A 24,702-nucleotide genomic window follows, 5' to 3' on the forward strand; every position below is an offset into this window, starting at 1 on the left:
TACTTTAATATCATAGTAAGATACAGTTATAAACTTCCATATTATTGAATAATCCGATTTCCCATTAATCTGCAATTATATACAGGTATCTCGATTATCTTTGACTCCAAGTTTCAATAGGAAGAACCAATTTTTAACTATGCCTACTCCGAAATATGCTATTTTATACTTATTTCTACGCCCCACTGAGCTAATCATCAAACCTAAAGGAGAACAGAAAGTCGGCTTTGACATACCAATTAGTTATTGGGTAAGTGATTCTTTGCCATCATTTTTTATTGTTTATTCACTTCATTGTTCCTCCATTGAACATTAAAACAACACATGTCTTCAGCAAACAGTGGAATAAACAGTATTAGTAAAATAATAATCAGTTCAGTAATTTCTTATATTCAATTGACTTCTTGTTTACTTCATAAACTAGAATTGTTCTGTACAAATAATATCCTTCGTAACTTCAGCTTTGATCCCATACCATTTCATTTCTATCCTCCACATTTGGTTCCGTAATCCGTTTTAACCATTTCTATTACACGAGTCGTATTGGGATCGATCCATCAAAGCCAAAAAGATCAAGAGAGCAATCACCACTTTTTTGAAGAATGTTGTGTCAGTTGTAGGAGATTCTGATAAGTGCTCGGCAGTCGGTATGTTAAAAAAAAACAGTTGTGATAAATGTCATTTAATGAAGCCGAAGACAAAGTAGACACCACCACTTCCGAATGTCTCGAAGAATATCTCAAGTTTTAACAAACAAATACTTACACTTAAATAAAAAAAATGTATTATACATACACGAATAAAAATATACATATAAAAACCTTCTGTTCCCTTAGCCGGAAAGGTATCAAAACAAGAGAGATGAATTGTTAGACCGTTTTTGCGAATGCGACACACTCATTCCGGTGAAAGAGATGGAATATCTTCCAGATTTTACCATTCCTAGACAGTTGGGACGAAATGACTCCTTTTCAATATTTCATCCAAAACATGCAAAGGCAGCAGCTGTCCTCATCGAAGCTTTCATGAGTTTGTAGAATTTACCGTGTATTTTACAGGAAAAGAAAATTTCATTACAGCCATTCAATAGCCATGTCTTTTTTTTAGACACGGAGACTTACGAGGACTTTTTGTCTTTAGCAACTTGCTGTCGTGAACAAATGAACATCGAGATGTTCATTTATGCTCTTTCGGTGGCGATCTTGCATCACCCTGACACGAAGGATCTGCCACTACCGCCATTGTGTCATATATTTCCACAGAAATATTTTGATCGTAGTGTTATCGCTCAAGCTAGGGAGGAAGCTACTCTTCTAGGGGAAACGTCAAGAGTACGTGTCTGAAATTCCTTAAATTTGTTATTCTTTAAAATCAATAATTAGAATTCTTATAATACAAACACTTTTTACTTCAATTTTAACGATGATAACGAATAATTATTTTCCATTGTAGTCACAGAGTATGAATCGCAGAAAGCTTACTCATTAAGAAAAACAATATACGAATGACAGAACATTTTAAAGTTTACATTGTAAATGTCTTATTTGAATGTAGGAAATAATTGAAATTCGTGAAGATTTCACTGCCACTGATTTGGACGAAGAACATCGAGTTGCATACTGGAGAGAAGACATTGGTGTCAACCTGCACCATTGGCACTGGCATTTAGTTTATCCATTTGCTGGGGACCCTAGTGTGGTTGACAAGGATCGCCGCGGGGAGCTCTTTTACTATATGCATGAACAAATCATGGCGCGGCACGTATAGTGACCATTGATTAAATTTCAGAATGAAATTAGTTAATGAACAAAATAAATCCGTTTTGAAATTCTGGCAACAAATGCATTATATTATGAGATATGAAAAATTATATATCTATCACACTTTCAGGTATAACTGTGAACGTTTGTGTAATCGACTTAATCGTGTGAAACGATTTGTTAATTGGCATGAACCGATTCTCGAAGGTTATTTCTCAAACCTGGACTCTGTCAATACTAGTCGCATGTGGCCAGCTCGTCCAACTGGAATCCCACTAAAAGAAGTCCATCAACCGCCTGATTTTTATTTCGATATTACCGATCTGGAAAGATGGCGTGATCGCATATACGATGCTATTCATTCTGGATATGTAATTGACAATAATGGTAAACATGTACGTTTGACTGAAAAGGACGGCATCGATATATTAGGAAATATCATAGAAGCCGTCACTACTTTGTCAATCAATAGTACGTTCTACGGTAATGTTCATAATCTAGGACACCTCGCTATTTGTGTTTGCCATGATCCGGATTATCGTTACAAGGTAAACGTCTTTCATTCGAATAATTTTAATATTTTCTCTGTACACCTAATTCTGCTTTTGCACAAGTTTCATTTAATACGAATTCCGTATCCAAATTCTAACATGAATGTTGAAGTGGTTTCTGCATTATTTTGCGAATTTCTTAAGTCTGGAACCAATATTTATTTCACAACGGGCACAGTATACTCGGTTATATAAGTCACTTTATACGGGACGTATATATGGTGCAGAAATGGAATTGAGCGTAAATGAAACTAGCATTGCGGTCTCAATCCAAAACTTCACTCATAATGTCGGAACGAATGTATCGACGAACGATGAACTATGCGTGTGCATGTATTTTGGATAAATGTTCAATTCATTGGAATATTCCAGGCTAAATTAATTGTCTATAATATTGATTTTTATATAGAACATTCCAAATGTACGTAAAGTTAATGCATGGTGACGAATGAATGTTTTAGAAAGTGTAGAACTGAGATGAACGTATTCGAATACATATATATTAGGGCTTCGATTCGTGTAGTAAAAATATTGTTTATTAAATAAAATATTCTCTTTCTCTTAGTATAATAATAATACTTAACCCACGAAGTGAATATTATGCTAATCATCTTTTTTATAGACATTATTAATTCTATTAGTACCGAACTGTACGATTCCTTTTTATGTTACTTTTAGCAAAACTTCGGCGTTATGGGCAATCAAGCCACCGCTATGAGAGATCCAATATTCTACAGGTGGCATGCTTTCGTTAACAATATTTTCATAGAATATAAAAATACTCTGCCAGCGTATTCTAAAGAACAGGTTAGTATATTTCGAAGGAACAAAAGTAGTTAAGAGGTATCGATTTTATTTTGTTGAAAAGACAACGTACGATTGAAAATAAATAAATATTAACATTAATTATGCACTTTCTGGTGACACTTATAGTTGGAGTATCCACACATTGAAGTCGAAGATATTGAATTGACGACCAATGGGCAACCGAACATTTTGAATACTTTTTTTACTACGAGGGAAATAGATTTATCTCAGGGGCTCGCTTTTGCTGATGGAGGACCGATAAAAGTCCGATATACTCACTTGGATTATGTCCGTTTTACATATAAAATTGTAGTCAACAATCGCGACAACGCAAAGAAAAAAGGAACAGTACGCATTTTCATGGCTCCTCAGCAAAACGAACGCAAAGAACCTTTCGGTTTTTCAATGCAAAAGACTTTAATGATTGAAATGGATAAATTTTCCGTAGAAAGTAAGCTACTTTTCTTGCATACGCACTATACCTTGATTTGTGTACAAGCTTAATGCTTTGTAAACTGCTAAACTGCGGCCTTTACGAATACTTCGAAGGTATTATCATCAAAATTTAGACTTCGAAATATTCCTTCTTATTTTAGTGACATAAAAAAATCTTTAAGAAATAAATTGAAAGGGTTTTCCAAGAAAAACCTTCGCGTGAAACAGTGTGTCATGTTTCTTCAAATTTTTAAGATCACAAGGACTTTTTATTTGAAAGCAGTTTTGTTTTTCATTTTCTATTGCATTTTACAACTGATGGTAAAATACATTCTAGTGATTTCATTATGTCTTATGTCCATGCTCAATTCTTTTACACTGTATTAAATTGTTCATTTGAAGCGTAGATTTCTATGTATTAAACTGAAAATTTGTATATTTCTAATTTTGTTGCCTGTTACATTACAGTACCGCCGGGACAATATGCAATTAAGCGGGAATCAAACAAATCTTCGGTAACTGTATCTATAGACAGAATCTTCGAAAATACGCCCGATAATTATAAAACCAACCCCAATGATGATAAAAGCAACCTCGATATCTGCAAATGTGGGTGGCCAGACAACATGTTAGTACCCAAGGGAACCGTAGAAGGTTTTCCCATGGATCTTTTTGTTATGGTGTCAGATTACAGTGGTGATCTTGTGAGTAGATTTTATGTGACCATATTTTATACCCTGTACCGCAGTAATTCTAATTAAAGTGTTCATAGCTTTTATTCATTTTACCGTTGATTTGAATTAAACTAAAATTGTAATCAAATAGTACAGGGTAAAACAGTGTGTTTTTCAATGTTTAGGTTGAACAGGACGAGCCAACTGGTTGTAAGGTTGCAGATAGCTACTGTGGTTTGAGGGACCGGAAGTATCCGGATGCACGCCCAATGGGCTATCCATTTGACCGTCCAGCTCAAGAAGGTGTAGAAACTCTGGCTGATTTCCTTAGAAAAGATATGAAAGATACGAAAAATAAGGAAAATATGAAAAATATGAAAATTCAAAAAGTAATGATTAAGTTTATGGACAATAGTATGAAGAAAAATGCCAGATCTGGGTCGGAAGATACGGGAAGTACATAGATCTGTGTTGAACAATGTGGTTCCGGTAATTATGTATGCTGTGTCAGAAGCTCAGGGATACAAGTTTTCCTCGTATCTCGCACTTATGTCGACTGTATACATACCTTCGTCAGGCTTTAAAATATTATCTTTATATATATGTTACTCATCGATAATATAATTTAGTCTTTGGAAATTTGATGTAATCTAATAAAAGTTCAATGCGCAGTTGTTAAATACGTTACCAGGTACTGAACATGACCGATAAATAAATGATATATTTTCAAGAAATAGCTACCAGAATTTCTGACACTTCTAAAAAAAAGCAATAGCTGTACTCGAATGGAAATGATGTAAAAATTCTTTCTTTGCGCCTCGATTTTTATCGATTATTTTTAATAAAAATTTGCATATGAAAATAGAGCAGGAAGTGTCTAATAATATCTCATAAAATATTAACCGTTGTAATACAATAAAATGTATGTAATGTGAAAATCGTTTAAAACACATTTACGACTTAAAGGTTCTTCAATGTCGTAAAATGGTGAACTTTTGAGCTATGACGATAGCCAGCAGTGATCAGTGAGTCATGGAACGAAAGGGCTGTAACGACGCCGGTAACTGGCATTGACATTTTAATAGCCTTTTATTTTGTGGGTGCAGTCACGTCGGATAAGCCTTGCGAAACAATAATATTGCAATAATGTGCGTATGAATGATTGAGTGCACGTGCAAGTGGCCTTTGTCGCTCCTATGTTATACCATGCCTCCATATGAGTTTTATTTTAAGCTTTAATGCTGTCTTAGAAAATAATCTTGCATTTGCTATGAATGCTTTCCCAATTGTATAAGGGAGTGATTGTTTAGGAGAAATCTATTATCAAGGGTTAGGTCTAAGTATTTGATCTCGTGCTTATGCGTGATTTTGATTTGTTTTTATAGAAAGCTATAACAAGGACTGTGCAAAATAATATCGGTACGCTAACAGACAACCGATCGCTCACTAATCGCACCCAAAAGTCACACGGCTACGCATTTCCAATTGCTTCTAAAGCTCAGCTCATTCGCTCTTTCTTTCTTACACTTACACCCATCTTCACTCGCACCTTAACCTTTAGCCACTCGACTTTTCAATCAGCCTTATTTCCAAACAAGCCGGCATCATCCAGTCGCAAGACGACACCGGCCACCCACAGGCACGCTCGACCACTCACAACCACATTAATATTAGTATTTCATCAATACACTGACATTTCACAAAAGCTTTTTTCTTGAGACTACAGAAATAGTAAAATACTATTATTCTGAGCCAATCCGTGTAGATAATAATCTTACTATAAAATCACTATAATTCTATTGTTATTGGCAAAAATAAATAAAAAATAATATTCTGATCGATGAAAAAGTGCTTTCAGAATTCTTTTCTCCTAATCCGACAATCTAGTGATTCTAGGCCATTATGCGACGCACTAAATTATTCTACTTTCTCGTTCGCCACATATTAGTTTATTCTAGTTTTGCCAGTTTGTAATTAAAGTTGCGTGATTCGTCGCGATCATGGCGATCCGACGTTAATTACGTCGTCCAAGAAAAATTGACGTGAATACATTGGAATATCACGATACTCAGTTTAATGTTCATTTTATTATATAACTGTTAGTTGTAGAAGTTATCTCGCTGGGTAATTACCTGAATATTACTCTTCGGAAAACATCAACTGTTTATGAAGGCTCGACAGTAATATTTCATCTGTAATTCTCTTTTAGATGCACTCCAAATGGAAACCAGTGTTTTTAATAAAAACAATAATAACATATTCATTTGTTATTAATAATGAAGAGAGAAAAATTCAAAGATAGTCCTTTATGATAGTCTTTTAATATAGTGCCGGGTTAACAATGAAAATCTCAAAATTCCACAAATTCAAATGTTATTCAGATCTGTTGTAAAGAAAAACATAAATTTATTTGTTTTATCAATTGTTATAATTTAAAGCAATCGTAGACATAGAATGAGCATAAAACTCATTTTTCTTTCTAGTAAATGATTAATGGTAGAGTAGTTCGAACAAGTGCAGCTATGGAAGAAATTATAGGGTAATGGTTTCAACGAAGACTATTAAATGTTGGATCTCTAACAAAAGCAAAGAATGACTTAAATAGTCATTATTTTCATTTTCAATGGAAATATATTCGCTACGTTATTACGAAACGCCAAGTTTGAATTTCAGCCAGGTGTACGCGTATCATTGAATAATGCTTGAACAACGTGCCTTTTGATTACTTGCGGATCTACTTATTACAAGCCCAGGCACACTATCATGTATTGCAAAAAAACAAAGTAAGGAGACCGGCTCTCTTAATTAACGAAGCAAACTTCGACTTCTCAAACTTCATTCGAACATCACGAGGAAACCTTATCTATCCTATTTCATTATCCTACAGTGCACGTATTTTCTTAGAATATTTCCAAGATTTTAAAGTGGTCCATTTATATGTCAGGCAGCCAACGGAAAGATATTATGTAGTATAAATTGATTCAGTGACTTTTTAGAAATAAATTTAAAGTTATTTCATTCTCTACATGTATTTGATATTACTTTTAATAGCATTGTTTATTATATATTATATATTTATTATAATATTATTGTTAAATAGACAATTGTCCAAGTTAAAATACGCAGAAAATATATTATTTAAATAATATTTCACTTGCCACTAATACAGCTCTCTTATACCATTGAGGATGATGGTTGTCATATTGGCGATGTCGAATCTCGATACGAAAACGATAAAGTTTGGAGTATGTCATTTAATTGTTCTATAATAAAAGATCAATTTATACTGTTTTTCTTTTTTCGTATTTAACATATAATTTCGGTTCTTATACAAAGGGTTAATAATAAATAGACGTCGGATCTTTCTGCAAATTCAAATTTTTACAAACATAATTAGAAAAACAACATTACCATGGCATCCTGCTGTTCCTAAAAACTACTATCAAAAGCATTACAATCATTTATAGTATTTGTTAAATATAAATGACACGTTTAATTAATTTACACGCGAATACATTATACATTTCTCGTGTTGCGTGCATTCCGTGTAACTGTGTATTTTCAACTATGCCATGAATGCATAGAAATCCGCAGTGCAACAATAAATGTTTTATTTTTTTATAATAAATTTGTTAGGACACATAGAGGGTTACTTATTGGTGCAGCTAATATTGTAATAATATGAGAGGGTGGTGACACGCTGGCAAATCAGTGTCCTTGTTGCCCTTCATTGGACGGTTTCTGGAACACGAATTTCCGCCCACCGATTCCGTGTGTGACGGGCAAGTGGGGGATGCACAGGGTGCCGGAATATGGATCCACCGCTTACACATCTGTTAAGGTCACTGGCTGCGCTCGGTTTATGGTACGTCAATCGCGATTGTGGACACCTGCTCGAGCTGTTAGAAGACGCATACAAACGGCGAATTTCAACAATCATAAACTAATTTCGGTTAATCGATTCACTGCGTTCCCCCTTACATTTCATAGAAATGCAAGCTCAATAGTGTAACAGTTCGAATGAACGACATTAATATTTCGACGCGTATTTCCAAATATAGAGATGCGATATTCGATCAATGTATCCGTTGATATTTTGTAAGTTTAAAACCTGAAAGTAAAAGAGTTTCCATGAGAATAGTTAGTCAACTTGAAATTTGAAAACAGATCAGTTTTTATTCGGAATGGCATTACTATTCGAGCACGAAAGAAATTTTCGTATACTTCAATCTCGCATTTCCTAAAGTTGAAATTAGGAATAATGCAACAGTGTAATTTGCTTAAAAAACACTCGGCCGAGGATACGTGTTTGATTCAGGTGTCCGTAGCGTGGCCGATTCAGAAAAAGAACAAAAACTTGTAAATGGCGTATCCAACGGCGTGATACGACGTGGCGCGCCGATGCGTTGCGTTGTTTCGGTCGTGTACGGGTAAATAATAAGTAGCAAGACAGTCGATCGAACGTCGTATAGAATAAAATCAAATTGTACGTTCGTGTTCGCAAATTCTCAAGAAATGTATTAAATATGTGAAATATGAAATATGGAACGGATGTAGTGAGCAGCAAACATTTCGTAAATATTAAATAAATGTTTAACGCTAACCTAATAAAACTACCAGGCGGGTTAAAATCATTCATCCCTGATGTCTCCTTTTTACAATCATTAAATAAATAACAGATATTTCTCAGAGAAATTATTCAAGAAATTGATTTAGTAATACGAAAACTGAATTGTAAATCAATTAAAGTCTTGATAAATATACTCTTGGAACTGCATCAAATACTCGGTAGTTTTAGTGTGAAGCTAAATTATATCAAATTTTTTAATAGAAGTTCTTTAAATCATCAGTTTCTATCAATTTATCTATAAGCAAATTATACAAATTAATCTTCGTCTTTGAGAATACCATAATAACTCTTTGTTCTGTACATGTTTCTTGAAGCTGACGAACTTCCTGTACAAAGCAGAAACCAGAATTGAGTTTTGTGTTTCATTGCAAATTCAAATATTCAATTTCGCAATTAGAATTTTTGTAACTTTGAAACGAGCGGTTCTTGTAAGAGAGAATCTTTTGAAATAACATCTTGAGTTTAACCGCGTTAAAAGCCTACGAATAAAAAGGGTGTTCTTTGAACACATTTACATTCAGATGTCCTTACTCCTTTCCTAACTTACTTGTTCGGCAAACAAGGGAACGGACCATAGTAAATTATAGTTTTTACGGCGCCGGTGATTGTGAGAGTACTGCTCTATCGCCTGTTATGTTGCTATTCAAGGAAACGCAGGAAAGTGGCCGGAATTCACTTAGCTCGTGAGCGCAGTAAGACCGTTGATCTAAACGTGTGTTAGTTAAGAGCACGAGCCGTAAAGACAATTGCGGAAAAAAGCTGGTGGAAATACCTCTACGTGATAAATGGTTCGACAGTATCAAAACAAAGGGGAGAATATTTTTGTTATTTCGTAACGACGCCCCTTTTGTTAACTATTCAATCATCGCGAGACTCTTCTACCAACGAATCGTAGAATGATTAAGTACAAACGTTCCATTAGTATCATATTATTGTACTATGATCTCACTTTATTCTTCATTCATTGAAACTAAACTGAAACGAACTAAAATGTCGTTTTTCGCTTTCGTTTCCTCTAAGGCTGGCAGTTTATATAGATTTCCATATTTTAATAATGATTGAACTTTAAAACGTACTCTTGTCTCGTAGAACGTTTATTACTCTTACAAATACTAAAAACACGATCCGTCGCTTCGAATGAAAAGCTTCAACTATCGATTGAAAGGGTTCAAGCCAATAGGAAAGAGAATTTATTTTGTTAATCTTTTGAAATCCCTTTTCGTAAAAACGCTGAATTATGCGCCAAAGTTTTCAATGGTAAAACAGAAGAAAACCACACACCAATCAGTCGTTATTTGAACACTTAAACCGTTCATTTTCAGCTTTTGGTTTTAGTTATCAAAGCTCGAAGCCAGCATTACGGTGGCATTCGAGCGCGAAAGATTAACACAATTAACGAGCAAACACGAAGAATAATAGACCAGCACCGATTCACGGATAAAAAAGCCCTTGCAGCAGAAAAGTGGCCCAGATTTTCGGACACATTGAACAATTATTCGCGCGGTGGGCGACGCATCGGTCGGCCTCGGCCCCACGCATAAAGAAGGCGCAAAGAATTAAAACTGCAAATCTGCCCCACTTGCCCTTCCTCTTCTCGGGGCTGCTGCCTTTCCGGTTCCCCTTTCACTTAAAACCACGCGTCCCTTTTTCTCTCTTCTTTCTACCCTCATTCCGAGACCCTCTTTTCTGCCTCTCCTGGCTCGACTCTTCTCATCAACCATCACCTTCTGGCAACCCCTTTATCCGCCGGCTCCCGCAATCCTTTACCGGTGGCCTGCCTTTTTCTCTGGGTTCCCACTTTTTCGCCACCCTCGAACCCACATTCCTCGCCGATCCACCCTCCACCATCCTCTCCAGGCCTCCTATATATCGGTCAGGCGAGCTCGGACGCGTCGCCGCGGCTTGTTGAATTTTTGATTCCTCTGGTTCGCCGCGACGTCACCGCGACTGCCGGGAATCGTTTCCGCAGAAGTCGCGATCGACAGTTTATTCGCCGAACCTCCATTGGATTTCAAATCCGGTCTAGGATCAGTTTCCTTTACGATCGGCCATTTTGAGCAATGGAATTCGGTTAGTAAATCTAGTTCATTCGATTACATTTAACCGCTAAACACCCGTTTCGTTGTAATAAATGGGTATGATAGTTACTTTAACCCCTTAACTGGGGAATTAATCAATCGGAAATTTAACCTATTAACTGTGGAATTTAGTTTGAAAAATCTTTCGTTTTTAAAGAAGAATTACATGTTTATCTGAAAAAATTAATGATTTGTTGTTGAAAGAATTACTATCATTTCAAGCATTAAGATGATGCGTATACTCGTTAAACGCAGTTAACTAGTTAAGTGGTGGATATTTTTCCTGGTGTATTGATGAAATTCCACGTACCTACACCATTGTATGTAGGTTTGATTACAGATCCTTTTTTCCTCTAGCAACTGTTTTAACAAAACAGCTACTGGAAAGTTCAGATTTTTCATAGTAATTCTTCCTCAATCATCTTCCTCATTTCTCTTAGAAACTAATTAAAATGTGATTTATTTGATGTGTCACCTGGAAACTTAATCTTTAAATGTACCTATATAGAAACTTCGTAAATCGTCGGAGTTCGACTGACGCTGTGAGCGCGCGCTTTTCAATGCGACGTTACGCAAATACCGGCCTCGTGTTACATCGCGAGTGTACCGTTTTTTCCCTCGGACGTGTTATTCTAATATTTAATTTGCTGTATAAATGGTGTCCGGTCGCGATTACATTTAACGGACTGTAATTGTAAATATTCTGCTGCCTGTTGAGATTGCATTGTTAATTGAATTTAGCGATCCAACACAGCGCAGAGTGGTCTGTTTCGGCAATCCAGCGGGACAAAGGTCCCAACAGATATATAACTAATCAAAACACAGGAAAACAACTTTTTCTTAAAAAACGATGTATGATATATAATAATAATAATGAAATTGTTAATAATTTTATTGAACGCTTTAATTTATTTAATTTAATGAAAAGATGCAAGCAAAAAGAATTGTAATAATTAAGAGATAAATAACAAAATTTATGTTTTTTTATATATTTTTCATTAAGCAATGTTAATTCGTATTAAAATTGTTAAGTCCCTACCTAATTATTTCAATATTTATATGTAATGAAAAATGATAAAATTATGCAGAAATTTATTAATACGTTTTCCATAAAGCCAAATGAACAATACAACACAAAAATTACCTGGTTTTATGAGGTTCCTGAATTTTTATAGATTTTTCAAGCTGAAAATATTGAAATAGGTAGGAAACAGATCATGACTTATTTACTTTTCTTTAATTTGCTTGTGTGTTATATTGCGTTATTTGTAGAAAAATCGCTATAGTTGTGTATAAATGTTCGAGATCGAACAATTGGAATAAAAACTGAATTAACGCAGATATATGCAAATACATATGTTTATGCCATTACGTTCACGTAGATGATTAGAAAAGAATATTTCTAATTTTCGATAGCTATATTAACATTTCCTACATTTGAAACACACGATCTGTTAAATGTTTAAAGTTAATTGATTTTATAACATGGAAATTATCAGTGTTTAGTATTTCATAGAGGTGAGAACGGAAAGACATTTATTCGATCGACGGATTTCTTTTCTTATTCCCTGTGCCACTAATCGACCGAAACGACTCGTATTTAAGTATCCGTTCTGCTGATGCTGCTTCTACGCGAAACTTGAAACTCCAACACGGATTATATGAACCACGCCTCCCTCCGACCAGTTTGAAGCTCCAGAAATTGTCTTCCGCGGATCATTTGCATCTCGTTTCCATATCTTTTCTCGTGCATTTTCTCGACCCGCGTGCAACCTTAGTTATTTTTAAATTACCAAACGGAGATCCAACTGCCGGCTTACAGAAGTAATCATCTTCTTCTGCACTTTTAACTGTTCCCCACGCTTTCTTGTCAGAATTATTTGCGGCCCGCTTACGATGCTCTTCGTCCGCATTATCACTCTTACAATGTTCTAATAAGCCGGTTATATACAAGTTCCCAACTTTTGGACATTATTGATAATTCTGCACTTCCGTTATTAGCAATTATCAATTTAATACAAACATCGTTTTCAATTATACTATTGTAGATTGATTATTATGTAAAAATTGATTCGAACGCGTGAATTTCGAATGTTTCGAGGATGCAATTGATCGAGAAACATACAAAGTCTGTAACAAGTTTCAAATTACGCCAATAGTAGTCGTACTCGGCCATCTGTGCGACGAATTTATCATTTGACCAGTTGTTTCCGCGGCACCGAGGAGACAACATTATCCGAAAAAGCTAATAGCTTGTGAATTATGGCCGCTGGAAATCTCGATGACGGAATTTTTCCGCAAGTTCCGTCCTACTCGACACCGGCATTCTATCCTGTCGATTTCCCGGCCATCACGATTTTAACCAACTGTACAGGGTGTTCCAATCCATCTAAATGACCCTTTGGAAATGGATTTTACACAGAAAACAATACAAGAACCTTGGATAGCCATATACTTCATTCTACTTCGTTTTTGAATTACAGCCAGTTTCTTTTTACCTTCATTGATGATGTTCAAAACGACCTCCTTGCACCTGAATGTGCACCAACCATCAACTTCTCGACGCTATCGCATAGCAGACGAACCTTTTGCACTCGATATATAACTTTTCTCAACAAATACTCATTATTTTCTGACGGAATATCAATGATATGTTTTGCAAGCAACATAAAGAAATATCTTGTAATGTATAAATTAAGGGATAAAACTATTCTATTTCGATGTTCCATGTGTTGATGAGTTACATAAAATGTAATATTGAATTTCAAGCTCACACGAGAAATACCAACAAGGAACTACGCACAAAATAGAAATACAAGGTTCTAACACAGAGATTCAGATCTATTGGTAAATAGATAAACGGAATTATCACGTAATACAATATATCACATGAAAGTCGCTATAATTCGAGAACAAGGTCGAATTGAATATATGTTTATGTGAAAGTTTGTAATGTTTTTGTGAATGGAATCCACCAACAAGAAGTATTTCCGATGGACTGGGATACCCTGTATACGCATTATTCGAGTTTTCACGTGACGGGATTGCATTCCGCGGGCCTTTTCTAACAATCCGAAACAGCAGACGATCAAATGTCGCTTGCTTTACCTGTTCCGTTGGAAATTTCGTCTTAGCATGTAGAAGTTCCATCAGATAATAGAAGTAAATAGTGGACATTTAGTCGAAGATTCGTTGTTCTTATCCCGCCATTGGCCGAATCGAATCCGCGCCGAGGGCGCCTCGGAAATCAGTCACAACGATATCGAACAGCTTTCATCTATATTTGGCGACCTCGCGAAGAACAGAAGTAACGTGGATGAAGTTTTAAATATTTCTTTGGTTTCGGAGGGAAATTAGATACTAATCGATGACTGTGATCCGAGAAAATGGCAGAACTCAACTGTGATTTGTTTAAAATGATTGCGGAGAAAAAAAGAAATTTACTTCAATTCAATACTATCATTCATTTCTTCTATACAGACAAAAAGCTTTTATTAGGAAACATTGAATGGTAACAGTTTCATATTGATAATGTAACAAATTTCTATTGAGAAAATTGATGTATTAAGAGGAATTGAAGAGCTGACAAGAAAGTACGTTCTCCTAAGTATTCGTATGACTAATTACTACATTTTTTCGTATTGTCAACGTTATCTATGAGTTGAGCCTATTTATCGATTAGAAAGCCGCTTTACTCGACATTTGCGTGACGTCTCCCGAATCGCGTAGACTGTCGACCTCTTTTGCAATAACAAAAATGGCGATCAAGCCGAAACTACTTGGACGACTCGACGCACGATGCTCCTTGAAAATTAGAGTCTGTAGGTTTCTCAAGCGAACTTAATCATAGGCGGTTAAGCTTTTCGGCGCCGCGAATGCTTTGCCAGGCTCAACGAATTCGTTTACCGCTCCACGAAGGCTTTCAGTGGCTCCGGAAATTCGTTTGTCCTTGTATTAGAGATTCTTATACGTTCTCGAGGAACATACTCCGCGTCCGGCGTAGTTCGTTCAATTGATTCCAAAGAATCAAAGGAACCGAATTAATTATTCATCCCTTTGTTAAATAAACTTTCAACGTTCAAGCTATCGCGTAATATATATAACTAGTAAACTGCGGATCTTTATGCAACCACAAATTATTAAGAATCTAATTAGAATTTCAGATTATGACAGAAAACAGTTTTTCCCAACGAATGTTTAAAAAAATACTACATCTTCAATATTTTATGTACGTTTCCGTACTTTGAAATTTCTTATAAATATATAAAAATGAACAACCTAGTAATTAACATGTAGGGAGAAAGATCAACGATCGATTTTTCGTCTAATTACATACCAACATTTGTGAATCTTTGATATCACTTCTCGTGAACGTGTTAATTAATAATTAATTATTATTGAAGCCCCGAAATTCTTGAACATTAACGAAAATTGATGATACAATTATGAAAAGAGCATATAATGAATGATAAATTCAATAACGTTAACAGAGTGTTCGAGCATGTCCATTAAAAGTAACAAATTTCGTTTGAGAACTATTATTACACATAGTGCCGACAACATAAAATTTTCAATTAATTTTAAATTAGATTTCAGCTGAATTTAATTTTTCCCTGATAATCATTTGTATGAAATCGTTACGTCGCGTCTCCACGCGAAGCTGATCTCTCTAACTGCCGCTACTTCTACGTTCCGAGAGCTTTATTCCAGAATTATTACCATTTACGTGACAGCTACGCGCGTAGACGTATTTTTTCGAGTAATATTAATCAACAGAGGAACTCCGTTAAATTTTATTTGACACTAAAAAACAAAACTATTCTTAGGAAACGTTTCCTCGAATTCTTTCTGCGAGTCAGGCTCGTAAAATCTAATAAAATCCTGAATGTACTACATAAATATCACAACATTATTTCAGATTTATGAAAAAAGAAATAATCGTTTGTCGAACATTTTCGTGATTTACGTGAACGTTAACAGCGCATCGCGGAACCGAGTCCTGATTATTTTTGTCGGCGACTGGATGCTAAGGAAATGAAAACTTTTAATAAAACCAGCAGAGGTTTGATTTTTTCGCAGCAGGTGTGCGTCAAGTTAGCCTTCAAAGGCATTCAGATTACAGAGGATGGTGCCTTTCCATATTTGGGGCGTGAAAACTACGTTTAGCGACCGGCCGAGGTATCGAAGAAGTTCGCGTTAATGATTCCAGATAATGAATAGAAGTATGCAATGTTTCTTAAGGAGTGTTTTTTCAAAGGATTAAAATTTTAAGGAAAACGAGGTCTTTTCAAAATAGCGGACTCGATCAATTTTTCGATCATAATATTCGTTTGATATCCTATACATAGAGAATGAATGAACGTCATTTGCACAGTGAATTCGTGTGAGGAAATATATTTACATGCACAGGCATATTTATTGAATAGCGATTCAACTATTATTCCATTTGATTTATTCACGTGGAATATTTGCTAAAAACGTAATTGGAACTTTTGCGTGGACTGGGCAAAGGTTCATCTGAATAGCAGGTGGCGGATAAAAAGCAGAGCATACCTACGTGTTCCCCTTATAATAGTTTTCGAATTATTTTATTCATTCCGTTTGCATCTGCGTTTGCGTTTCCGGAGATGAGTAGAAATCTCACTGAAATTTTCCCTGTGCGATCGAGAAAGATAACAATGCGCATTCATTCAAATGATGCATAATGCATGGATATAGTATACAGCACGGTACTGATGTTTGTTTGATTCAATACTGATTCACGTGGGATTTTATTCGTTTCAAGCAACATATTACATCATTGTCGTACACGAAACGTGTCATACTCGCTTAATCAAATACGAATGAATTATCGGCGATATGTATTACAGCAGGGAAACATTAAATGCCTGTCGTTATGGTTTCATTTACCTCTGCCATATATGTAGATTTGTATAGCTTCGAAAAATTCTCGTTAATTTTATAAGATACTTTTCAATGAGTTAAATTATATTTTCCCACTTTGCTACGTAAATAACTGAAGCGCTTATGGTATGTTTTCAATAGAAATTGAAGAAATATTCAATTTTTCGACATCGATTTTGTCGATTAAAGCCATTTGAAAGTCAATATCAGAAATACGTAAATGATTTTGGAAAATTGAACAAAATTAGTAAATATGTTAGACTTGTTCTAGAATATTTTCTTTTTCCTTACTTTCAAACACCTTGGACATTCTCATACACATGTTATAGTATTTTTTATAAATAGAATCTCAAGTTTGTTTTCGACGTGTGCATCCAGCCTAAAGGTTTATTCAAAGCATTGACATCATATTCACTCAAGACAGAATATATGTATAGCGCAGAATATATTGGTGAAACGTACAGTATTTCATATATCAAAGAATAATAATGCTGTCTATGCCACCACACTTCTTAAGACACGCACTATTCACGCTCGAATATTCTATTTTCGAAACGGCGCTACTGTTTTAAATATTATCGAAAATTGTCGCGAGCAACTTGAACGTACGATTTTTAGAAATAGAATACGTTGAATATGCCAGTATTCTCAAATTATCCAAGGGGATTGACTTAATACTTAAAAGGCTGACCTATTTTGAATCTACTTCTTTTAAATTATTCGTGCAGCCAGAAAGTAAAAATAGTAGTTCTTTTAATAATAATTCTGATTGTTACACTTTAAAATATTCTGTTCCTAAGTAATTAAATCTTGAAGCTTTAAAACTGTTTGAAGATTCTTAAATGCTGTCCACCGATAAATTGTCGCGGTCCACGTATCAGAGTTCTGTTTATTTTATTCGATAACCAGGATGGCAGTTTGTTACGTAGCCCGCCAGTTATGAAATTCAAACAAATTTATGTCTTCCTGACGAAGATGAATACACTCATGCATTATTAAGGGGAACGCACGCTTTGGCTGATTTTAATATTCTAATTCATCGGCACAGTTTCTATAATGCGTTACTATTAGTAATGTGGAGGAACTGGTGAAGGCAAACAATGAATTATAGAAAGGCTTTCCTTAACACTGTTTATTGACGTTGATGTCGCAGAGATTCCTGATGTCGTAAGTAACGCGCGCAGAAGAATGAGAGCTCCTAAACTTTCGTCGGAAAATATATACTGGCGCGAAGAAAGAAAGAAAAATGGAAACGTAGGAGAAGATCGAGAAGAAGAGAAAAGATTCGAAAGATAGAGAAGAAGGATAACGGTGAAACGGCAAGTCAAGACATGTGTAATAAAAAGTGAAAGTTTCCAGGCCTGCAAGGGCCTGCCTGTCGAACTGTACAGTTCCGAGCGAGGGCTGAAAAACCTTTGGGAAATCTCGCAAGCCCGCGCGGTTCCGGTCGCCAAATGTGCGATTGTACGAAGCAGACTCGCGCAGAGGAACAGTTATAACGGTAGAAAGTGAAAAAGAAAAAACCAGTGGCGTAAGGCAGCTTTTCGGCCGCCACAGTAATTAACGCGGTTCGCCTGATCGAAGTCCATTGAATATTAATAACAGCCATTGTGGATCATTTACAACAAATGGAATAATTCAAATGACTACCGGGAGCTGCTTCCTGACTTCGCTGTAGATTCAGTCACAATTTATCGGTGATAAAGGGATTTTACATAACAATTTCAAACATCAAACAGAATTTTCATCGAATAACCAAATGGTGTCAATTACTTTATCATGTTTATGTCCCTTTGTACCTTTAAACAAAGACGAGCATAAAGTTCTCCAAAGCATTTCAGACTGAATGAAACGTGGAAAAACAAATGCTACGTTTAAAGGAAACTTAATGCTGCCCTCTTACTTTTGTTTCAGAGGACAAAGGGAAAGGAGAACTTTCGTTTAACACGTTAAACGCCACGCCGGTCCGTAGGGGCCGGCGTTAGACTTTTCGTTCAGGCGCGGCCGGTCCATGCGGACTTTAGGTTCATATTACACGACCGCGCGTGTCGGTCCTTACGCACTGATGTGAGACTAAATATTTTGCTTAGGCGACATCGGTTTTTGTTCACTCAAGGCTTGAAAAAAAAGAATACAATATTTAAAAAAAGTTAATGTAGTTTATTAAAACAGGGTAAACAGAGGTGTGGTTTGCTTTTACATTAATTGCAGAAGGTGCTAACTTTTTGTGTTAAATTCTTTGCCACCTTTGAACCTAATATTCGGGAATTATTATTATAACATTGAGAAAACTCCGGTCCTCAAGCCGATATTTCGGCTCGTGGTGACGGCCGCGTCTGGGCCTGAACGGAACGACAAGCAAGTCTGATCACTTAACGTGTTAAAGGAAACTAATAGATTTACCTTTTTTAATTCGATTAACGTGGAAGTAAACGCAGTATTATAAAACGAAAAGAAAGGCACAGAAACAAAAGATTATTATTTCCGTGAAGTAGGTGTATGTTACACGAGATTATAACACCGGATTTTCCTGTCCAAACAGAAAATTCTGGTACATTTTTACTAACCTAAGGGTTCAAGACACACACGTACGTACTAACCTACTAACACAGATATTTCTTAACAATTCTTGAGCCGAGGATCTACAGTCAAATAACAATGCCGCAGTAACGTTTCCTTGATTGTCAGTGCTTTAATGTCTGCCCTACAATAACCGAGTCTCACTCTCCGTAATGACTTTGCCATTATCGTTCTAGCGACTCCGTTATCGTGTGACCACCGCGCTACCAACAGTACAGACTTCAGAACGTTATCGCGATGAGAATATTCGTGCGACAATGTTAATTATCATTTGTGTGCGTGCGAGCTCTGCATACCTACACCCCACCGCAATTAGAGTGTTCCACTCGTTCCGAAAAATTTATATTTTCAAAATGGCGAAAATACCGCTCTAATTTCGCGTACGGCGAGACACCGAATTTTTAGTAAAACAAATCTCCGTGGTGTCGATAAGTAAAATTCCGAGGATTTTTCATATTTTTCGAAAAAATACGTTTCATTGAACGTGAAGTTGCTGAAAGAAGTATCGACTACGATTCGACGAAATTCTATTCGAAAACTGGATTCGTTTGAAAATGTGTGCAGAGTCGAGGACATGTTTTAAAATGAATCTTTTACTTGCATGTTGCAATTCTGATGCCGGAACACAATATCTCTTTTCCTCGCTATTAAAAAAGTTGTAAGATGAAAATTATTTATATCCATTTTCAGAGCTGTTTCTGGCAAACTTCGACGCGACTTTCCCAACCGATATTGAATTTTTCAAGGGAACGACACTTATTTCATTCGCCGGAAACTCAAGTCTGACAACTTTCTTACCAATATATACTGTTTCAGATCTAATTTAGCAACTATCGAATTTCGCGAAGTTCGCGAAGATAGCGAATCGAAGAAACTAAAATTTAATAATAAAGTATAAAAACAAACGAAATATAATAATAAAGTATAAAAAATAAACGAAGTATAACAATAAAGTATAAAAAACAAACGAAATATAGTAATAAAGTATAAAAAAACTGTGTGAAACCTGTGTGTTGTTTTAAAATTTCATATTCGCGACGTGACTTTGTGCCTCTAATTTTTCGACAACTATAATTATAATTATGTGAGAGAGAAGAGTTTCATGTAAGCAATTCATTGCTCCATCTGATTAGAAGATTCTATATCTGGTATGATCGTCATTTGACACGTGTAATATTAACGCGTGTACTGTGCGATATTATACCATGTAACGTATAATGTAAATATATAAAAATGTAACTACTCTTGGAAACATAGTAGCGTTAAAACTAACAGAAACAACATAATGATATTCGATATGACAAATAGGAACGTTTTTCGACGCCGCATTATCCTTTGCTTGGCAATTTCTTTGACAATTATCTTTTTAACTAGAATTCTATATAGTTATTTAATTGTCATTAGAAAGAGAAAAATAATGTTCATATTTCTTAAAGGGATATTCTATTGTCATAGGTGCTTTTAAATGCATCTTTACTGTAAACAGTGTAAACCGAAAAAGGTGATAAGTTTGATTTAAAAATTTTATTACTGTTGAAGTAGACTTGCGAATCTACCGATACTAATTCCATCCAAACCGTATAATATAATATTGTATAATTGTAATTTTTGTAGGTATTCATTCTTTTGACACTCGTCATACGTATTTGCGGTACTATGATAGTTTGACGCAAAGTATCGATACGACTGAAAAAGTATCACTCCCCATCACTATTGCAAAGTATATTTCTAGCGACGCTTGAAAAATCCAGATTCGATGGAAAAATAAACAAGATCCTTGAACTCGGAGAAGTAACTCTTTGACAAGTGAAGCTGTGCGACAGGCTTCGCCGATGTACGATCGATGAACTAACTTCACGGTACGTGCATTCCTTTTATTTTTTCTCTCCGTTTGAACCGGCTCGAAGGCATTAAGTTGCCGGAAGAACGGCGCACAATCGCGAAATGTTCTCCGCGTAGAAACCTGGAGGAAGAATCGCGAATCAAACGGAACACTGTTGCAAGATCATCGCGCCCTTGTCAGTCCATTATGAATTCTATTGATACGGTGATCAATGAGTTCGCGTGTGTGCAATACAGTAATTACTCATTTGTAAAACCAGTAGCGCTCAACAGAGGAACACAAGCTGGCTTCCGAGCGGCCTATTTCTCGCGGAAATTTTCCGCGCACCGAAGATCGATCGTGAAACGTTTCGTTTCTTTCCGCAAAAACATGGCTAAATGTGCCATGATGTATCATTAATGAAATTGATACGTTGGACGCCATGGGAACGTTAAGTCACATTTTTTATAAACCATATTGATCTTTCCGATCAAACATTTGTGTTACTTTATATAAACTGTTTTCTGATTTTCAGCCTTGTCATATCATTTATTTACTTTTCTGTTCTATTTTTCTCTGGGACGATATAGTTATACGAAGTACAATTATGTTAGTACAATTATGTTACGAATAATATCGTTTCTTTTAAATTAAATAATGTGTTCCTTTCTAAATGCATGAATGTTTACTCTTCGAATTACGAACACAAAGAATTGTTATAATTTTTATTGGGAAACCAAATAAAATTGTTTTGCACCCTAAATGGTATTTTTTGTAAACTTTTCATGGACATAACAATGCTGCTACGAACGTTCTTCTTCGAACACTTCAAATTTGATTACCGTTTAAATCGGCTTCGAAAACGAATTCACTTTTTTCGCGTCAGAATTGTAGTATCAACATTCGTTCCTCGTTTCACTGATCATTTCTGGCGTGACGACAAACGAAAAATGGGATTGGAACGAGAAATGAAACTATGAAAAAATGAATGTAATTCTCGAGTGGGAAAATATTTTTTCTATTGAACTTCGATTCACAAAAATTCGAAAACTTTGAAGCCAGAGGGAACGTAAATTACACGGAACTGCAATACCGAAATGAAGGGGACGAGAAATATTGAAGTTACGGGAGTCGCTTTCAACTGTAATGAAAACAATAAAAACAACGCTCCTTAGAGTTTTGGATTTTCAGTTTCCTAGCTTTCCTCTATGAACCACTAATGAAAAGAAAGATAATTCTATTGCTGAAAGAGAATAAGAAAGGACGGAGAAATGTTTACATGAATTTGTACAGTTATCTATTTCTTCTTGTTGTAACACACACACACATTTTTCAACAAGTATTAACAACTATTCTTTCCTCTAGACTGAACATTCATACATACTCTATAATTTTCGACAGATTACTCAACATAACTGATACTAAGATAAAATTTCACGCGAAATTGATTTCCTTCCAGACACCATAAAAATACACTTTCCATTTCCAATTAACAGACATCTCAAGGTATTGCTAGTCGAAGGATCAACAATCAACTGCAAAATTTCAAATCGACTATCCACGTCACCATTATCTAACTATTATCTAATCATCATCTAACATTCATCCCGACAAATGTTCCCAGAAAACTGCATCCCGAGAAATCAATCAAATCTCAGGAAAAGCTGTCGAACGGTAATCATAAAGGTGTTGTGATTAAACGGTTGAAAATCATCAGAAACAAGACTCTTTCGACTGGCAGTGACGAGAGAGTGCGCAGCCGTCAAAGCGTCGTTTCAGGCTGGAATAATAAGCATGGGGGAATCGCATTAAAGCGTTTGGCACGCCACGGTCCGGGCAATCCAGTTTCCCCGATCTACGGATGGCTACATTAAATTTTCAGATATGTACACACACGGGGGCAGGCTGGTCGCATGGATATGCATAGGCGCCACGCGTAATTTGCGACGATAACGATACTAGGTTCCTCAGACAGCTGGCAATGAACTGTTTCCAGTCATCAATCCGCAAATCGTATTATTCGGGCACAATATCGGGGACCGAACGAATTCCGAGCGGAAAATTTCGTTAGCCGCGCGTTTATTTTTCATCCCGTCGGCTCTCGGACGCTGCGGTTCCGTTGACACTCAAATGGGGAATGAAATAGACTTCACGGGTTCGAGCAAGATACACTACCGACCATAAGTCTGGGTCTATCTCTCTGCCTTGCTGCCGAGTCGACCTCGTTCAAAAAATAAAAGGACCGAAGAATTTACGGTGTACACAGCACGCGAGTTATCGCCAGTTACCATTTTAGATAACACAATTTTCGGCCTCGATATTACCAGAAAGCATCTAGGGCATAGCATCAATGTCGGTGGGTCAAGCAGCGAATGCGCGAAATCCCGTTGTTTTCGGATTTTTCGAATTTTCAGAAGTCTTGAAAAGGGATGGTTTGTGAGTACCTTTATGAAAATAACAATATTCATTAAGAATCTTTTTTTTATAATATAAATGAGTTTTTGTAACGTTTCGTGAACGTAGAGCTTGGCAAATGTAACAGACAAACATCAAGAATGTAAGATTACAAATTTTTGTCTCATATTTATGGTTTATTTATACCATATGAAGTGACATTCATTAGAGCAATACAATAAAGTAAACCATTAAAGAAGAATTTGATGAAAAATATTTGCGTATCATCGCTACTCAGTGAATCTCCGAAATTTTAAATTATTGAAAGAACGAACACTCTTTTATAGAGGAGTTCACATTTACTTGCATCGGTGCATCACGCTGTTTAATTACAGTTGAACAACTATTTAGTACGCGAAACCCTCCCGAATGAAGTGAAAATCACGTCGAGTACTACTGGTAAAACAGCTTTGAACGAGCTTTCTTCAGGAACTGGAACATTGGCAAGTGTAAACACAAAACAGGACAATCAAACTTCGATGTAGTAAGCGTCATTAAAAGAGAATCGGAAACAAAGCATCGCTTAAACGGTTCAAAATTTTGTCGAATATCAATGTATTTAAGTGGAAGGAAAGTACTTCACCGACCTTAAAATGTTTCGCGGATAATCCGACTGAGTTACACTGAGAGTATTGAAATTTCTCCAGCATACTTTCCGTTGGAGTATACGGCAAGATAAATACAGAGATAATTTAACCTTAACCCACTGGAGAAACTTGCATACACGTAGGAAATATTCCCAGACGAGCCCTGATATTTATAGTAAATATCCCGGACAAACCCCAATTTGTAGGATATATTCCCGAACGAGTTTCTGTTGTAGGATTCATTCGGAACGTGGAGATTGGTTTTCTAATAACACTTCCTCTGTGATATAATATTAAATATATTTGTACTGATACCTAAACGCATGCTCATTAATCATACGCCAGAGTATCGCACAAGAGTCTCTCCCGAAACACGCACCCAACCCCTCGCTCGCAAATCACACGCAATAGTCTCGCGCC

General features: G+C 35.9%; 2 protein-coding genes across 12 annotated transcripts in view; one reads left to right on the forward strand and one right to left on the reverse strand.

Moving 5' to 3' along the window:
- LOC116433345 (uncharacterized) overlaps window positions 1-24,702 on the reverse strand; it is a 513,676-nt gene that overhangs the window by 292,421 nt on the left and 196,553 nt on the right. The gene's annotated exons all lie outside the window — the stretch shown is intronic.
- LOC116434649 (phenoloxidase 1-like) lies at window positions 120-4,691 on the forward strand. The gene is made up of 9 exons (XM_076366887.1): window positions 120-250; window positions 837-1,029; window positions 1,108-1,331; window positions 1,555-1,757; window positions 1,891-2,308; window positions 2,990-3,118; window positions 3,245-3,569; window positions 4,022-4,257; window positions 4,413-4,691. Exons 1-9 carry the CDS (start codon window positions 140-142, stop codon window positions 4,689-4,691), a joined length of 2,118 nt encoding a protein of 705 aa, XP_076223002.1. The 5' UTR covers window positions 120-139.

Source organism: Nomia melanderi, chromosome 4, assembly GCF_051020985.1.
Source record: "Nomia melanderi isolate GNS246 chromosome 4, iyNomMela1, whole genome shotgun sequence".
In the NCBI taxonomy this organism is placed as follows: domain Eukaryota; kingdom Metazoa; phylum Arthropoda; class Insecta; order Hymenoptera; family Halictidae; genus Nomia; species Nomia melanderi.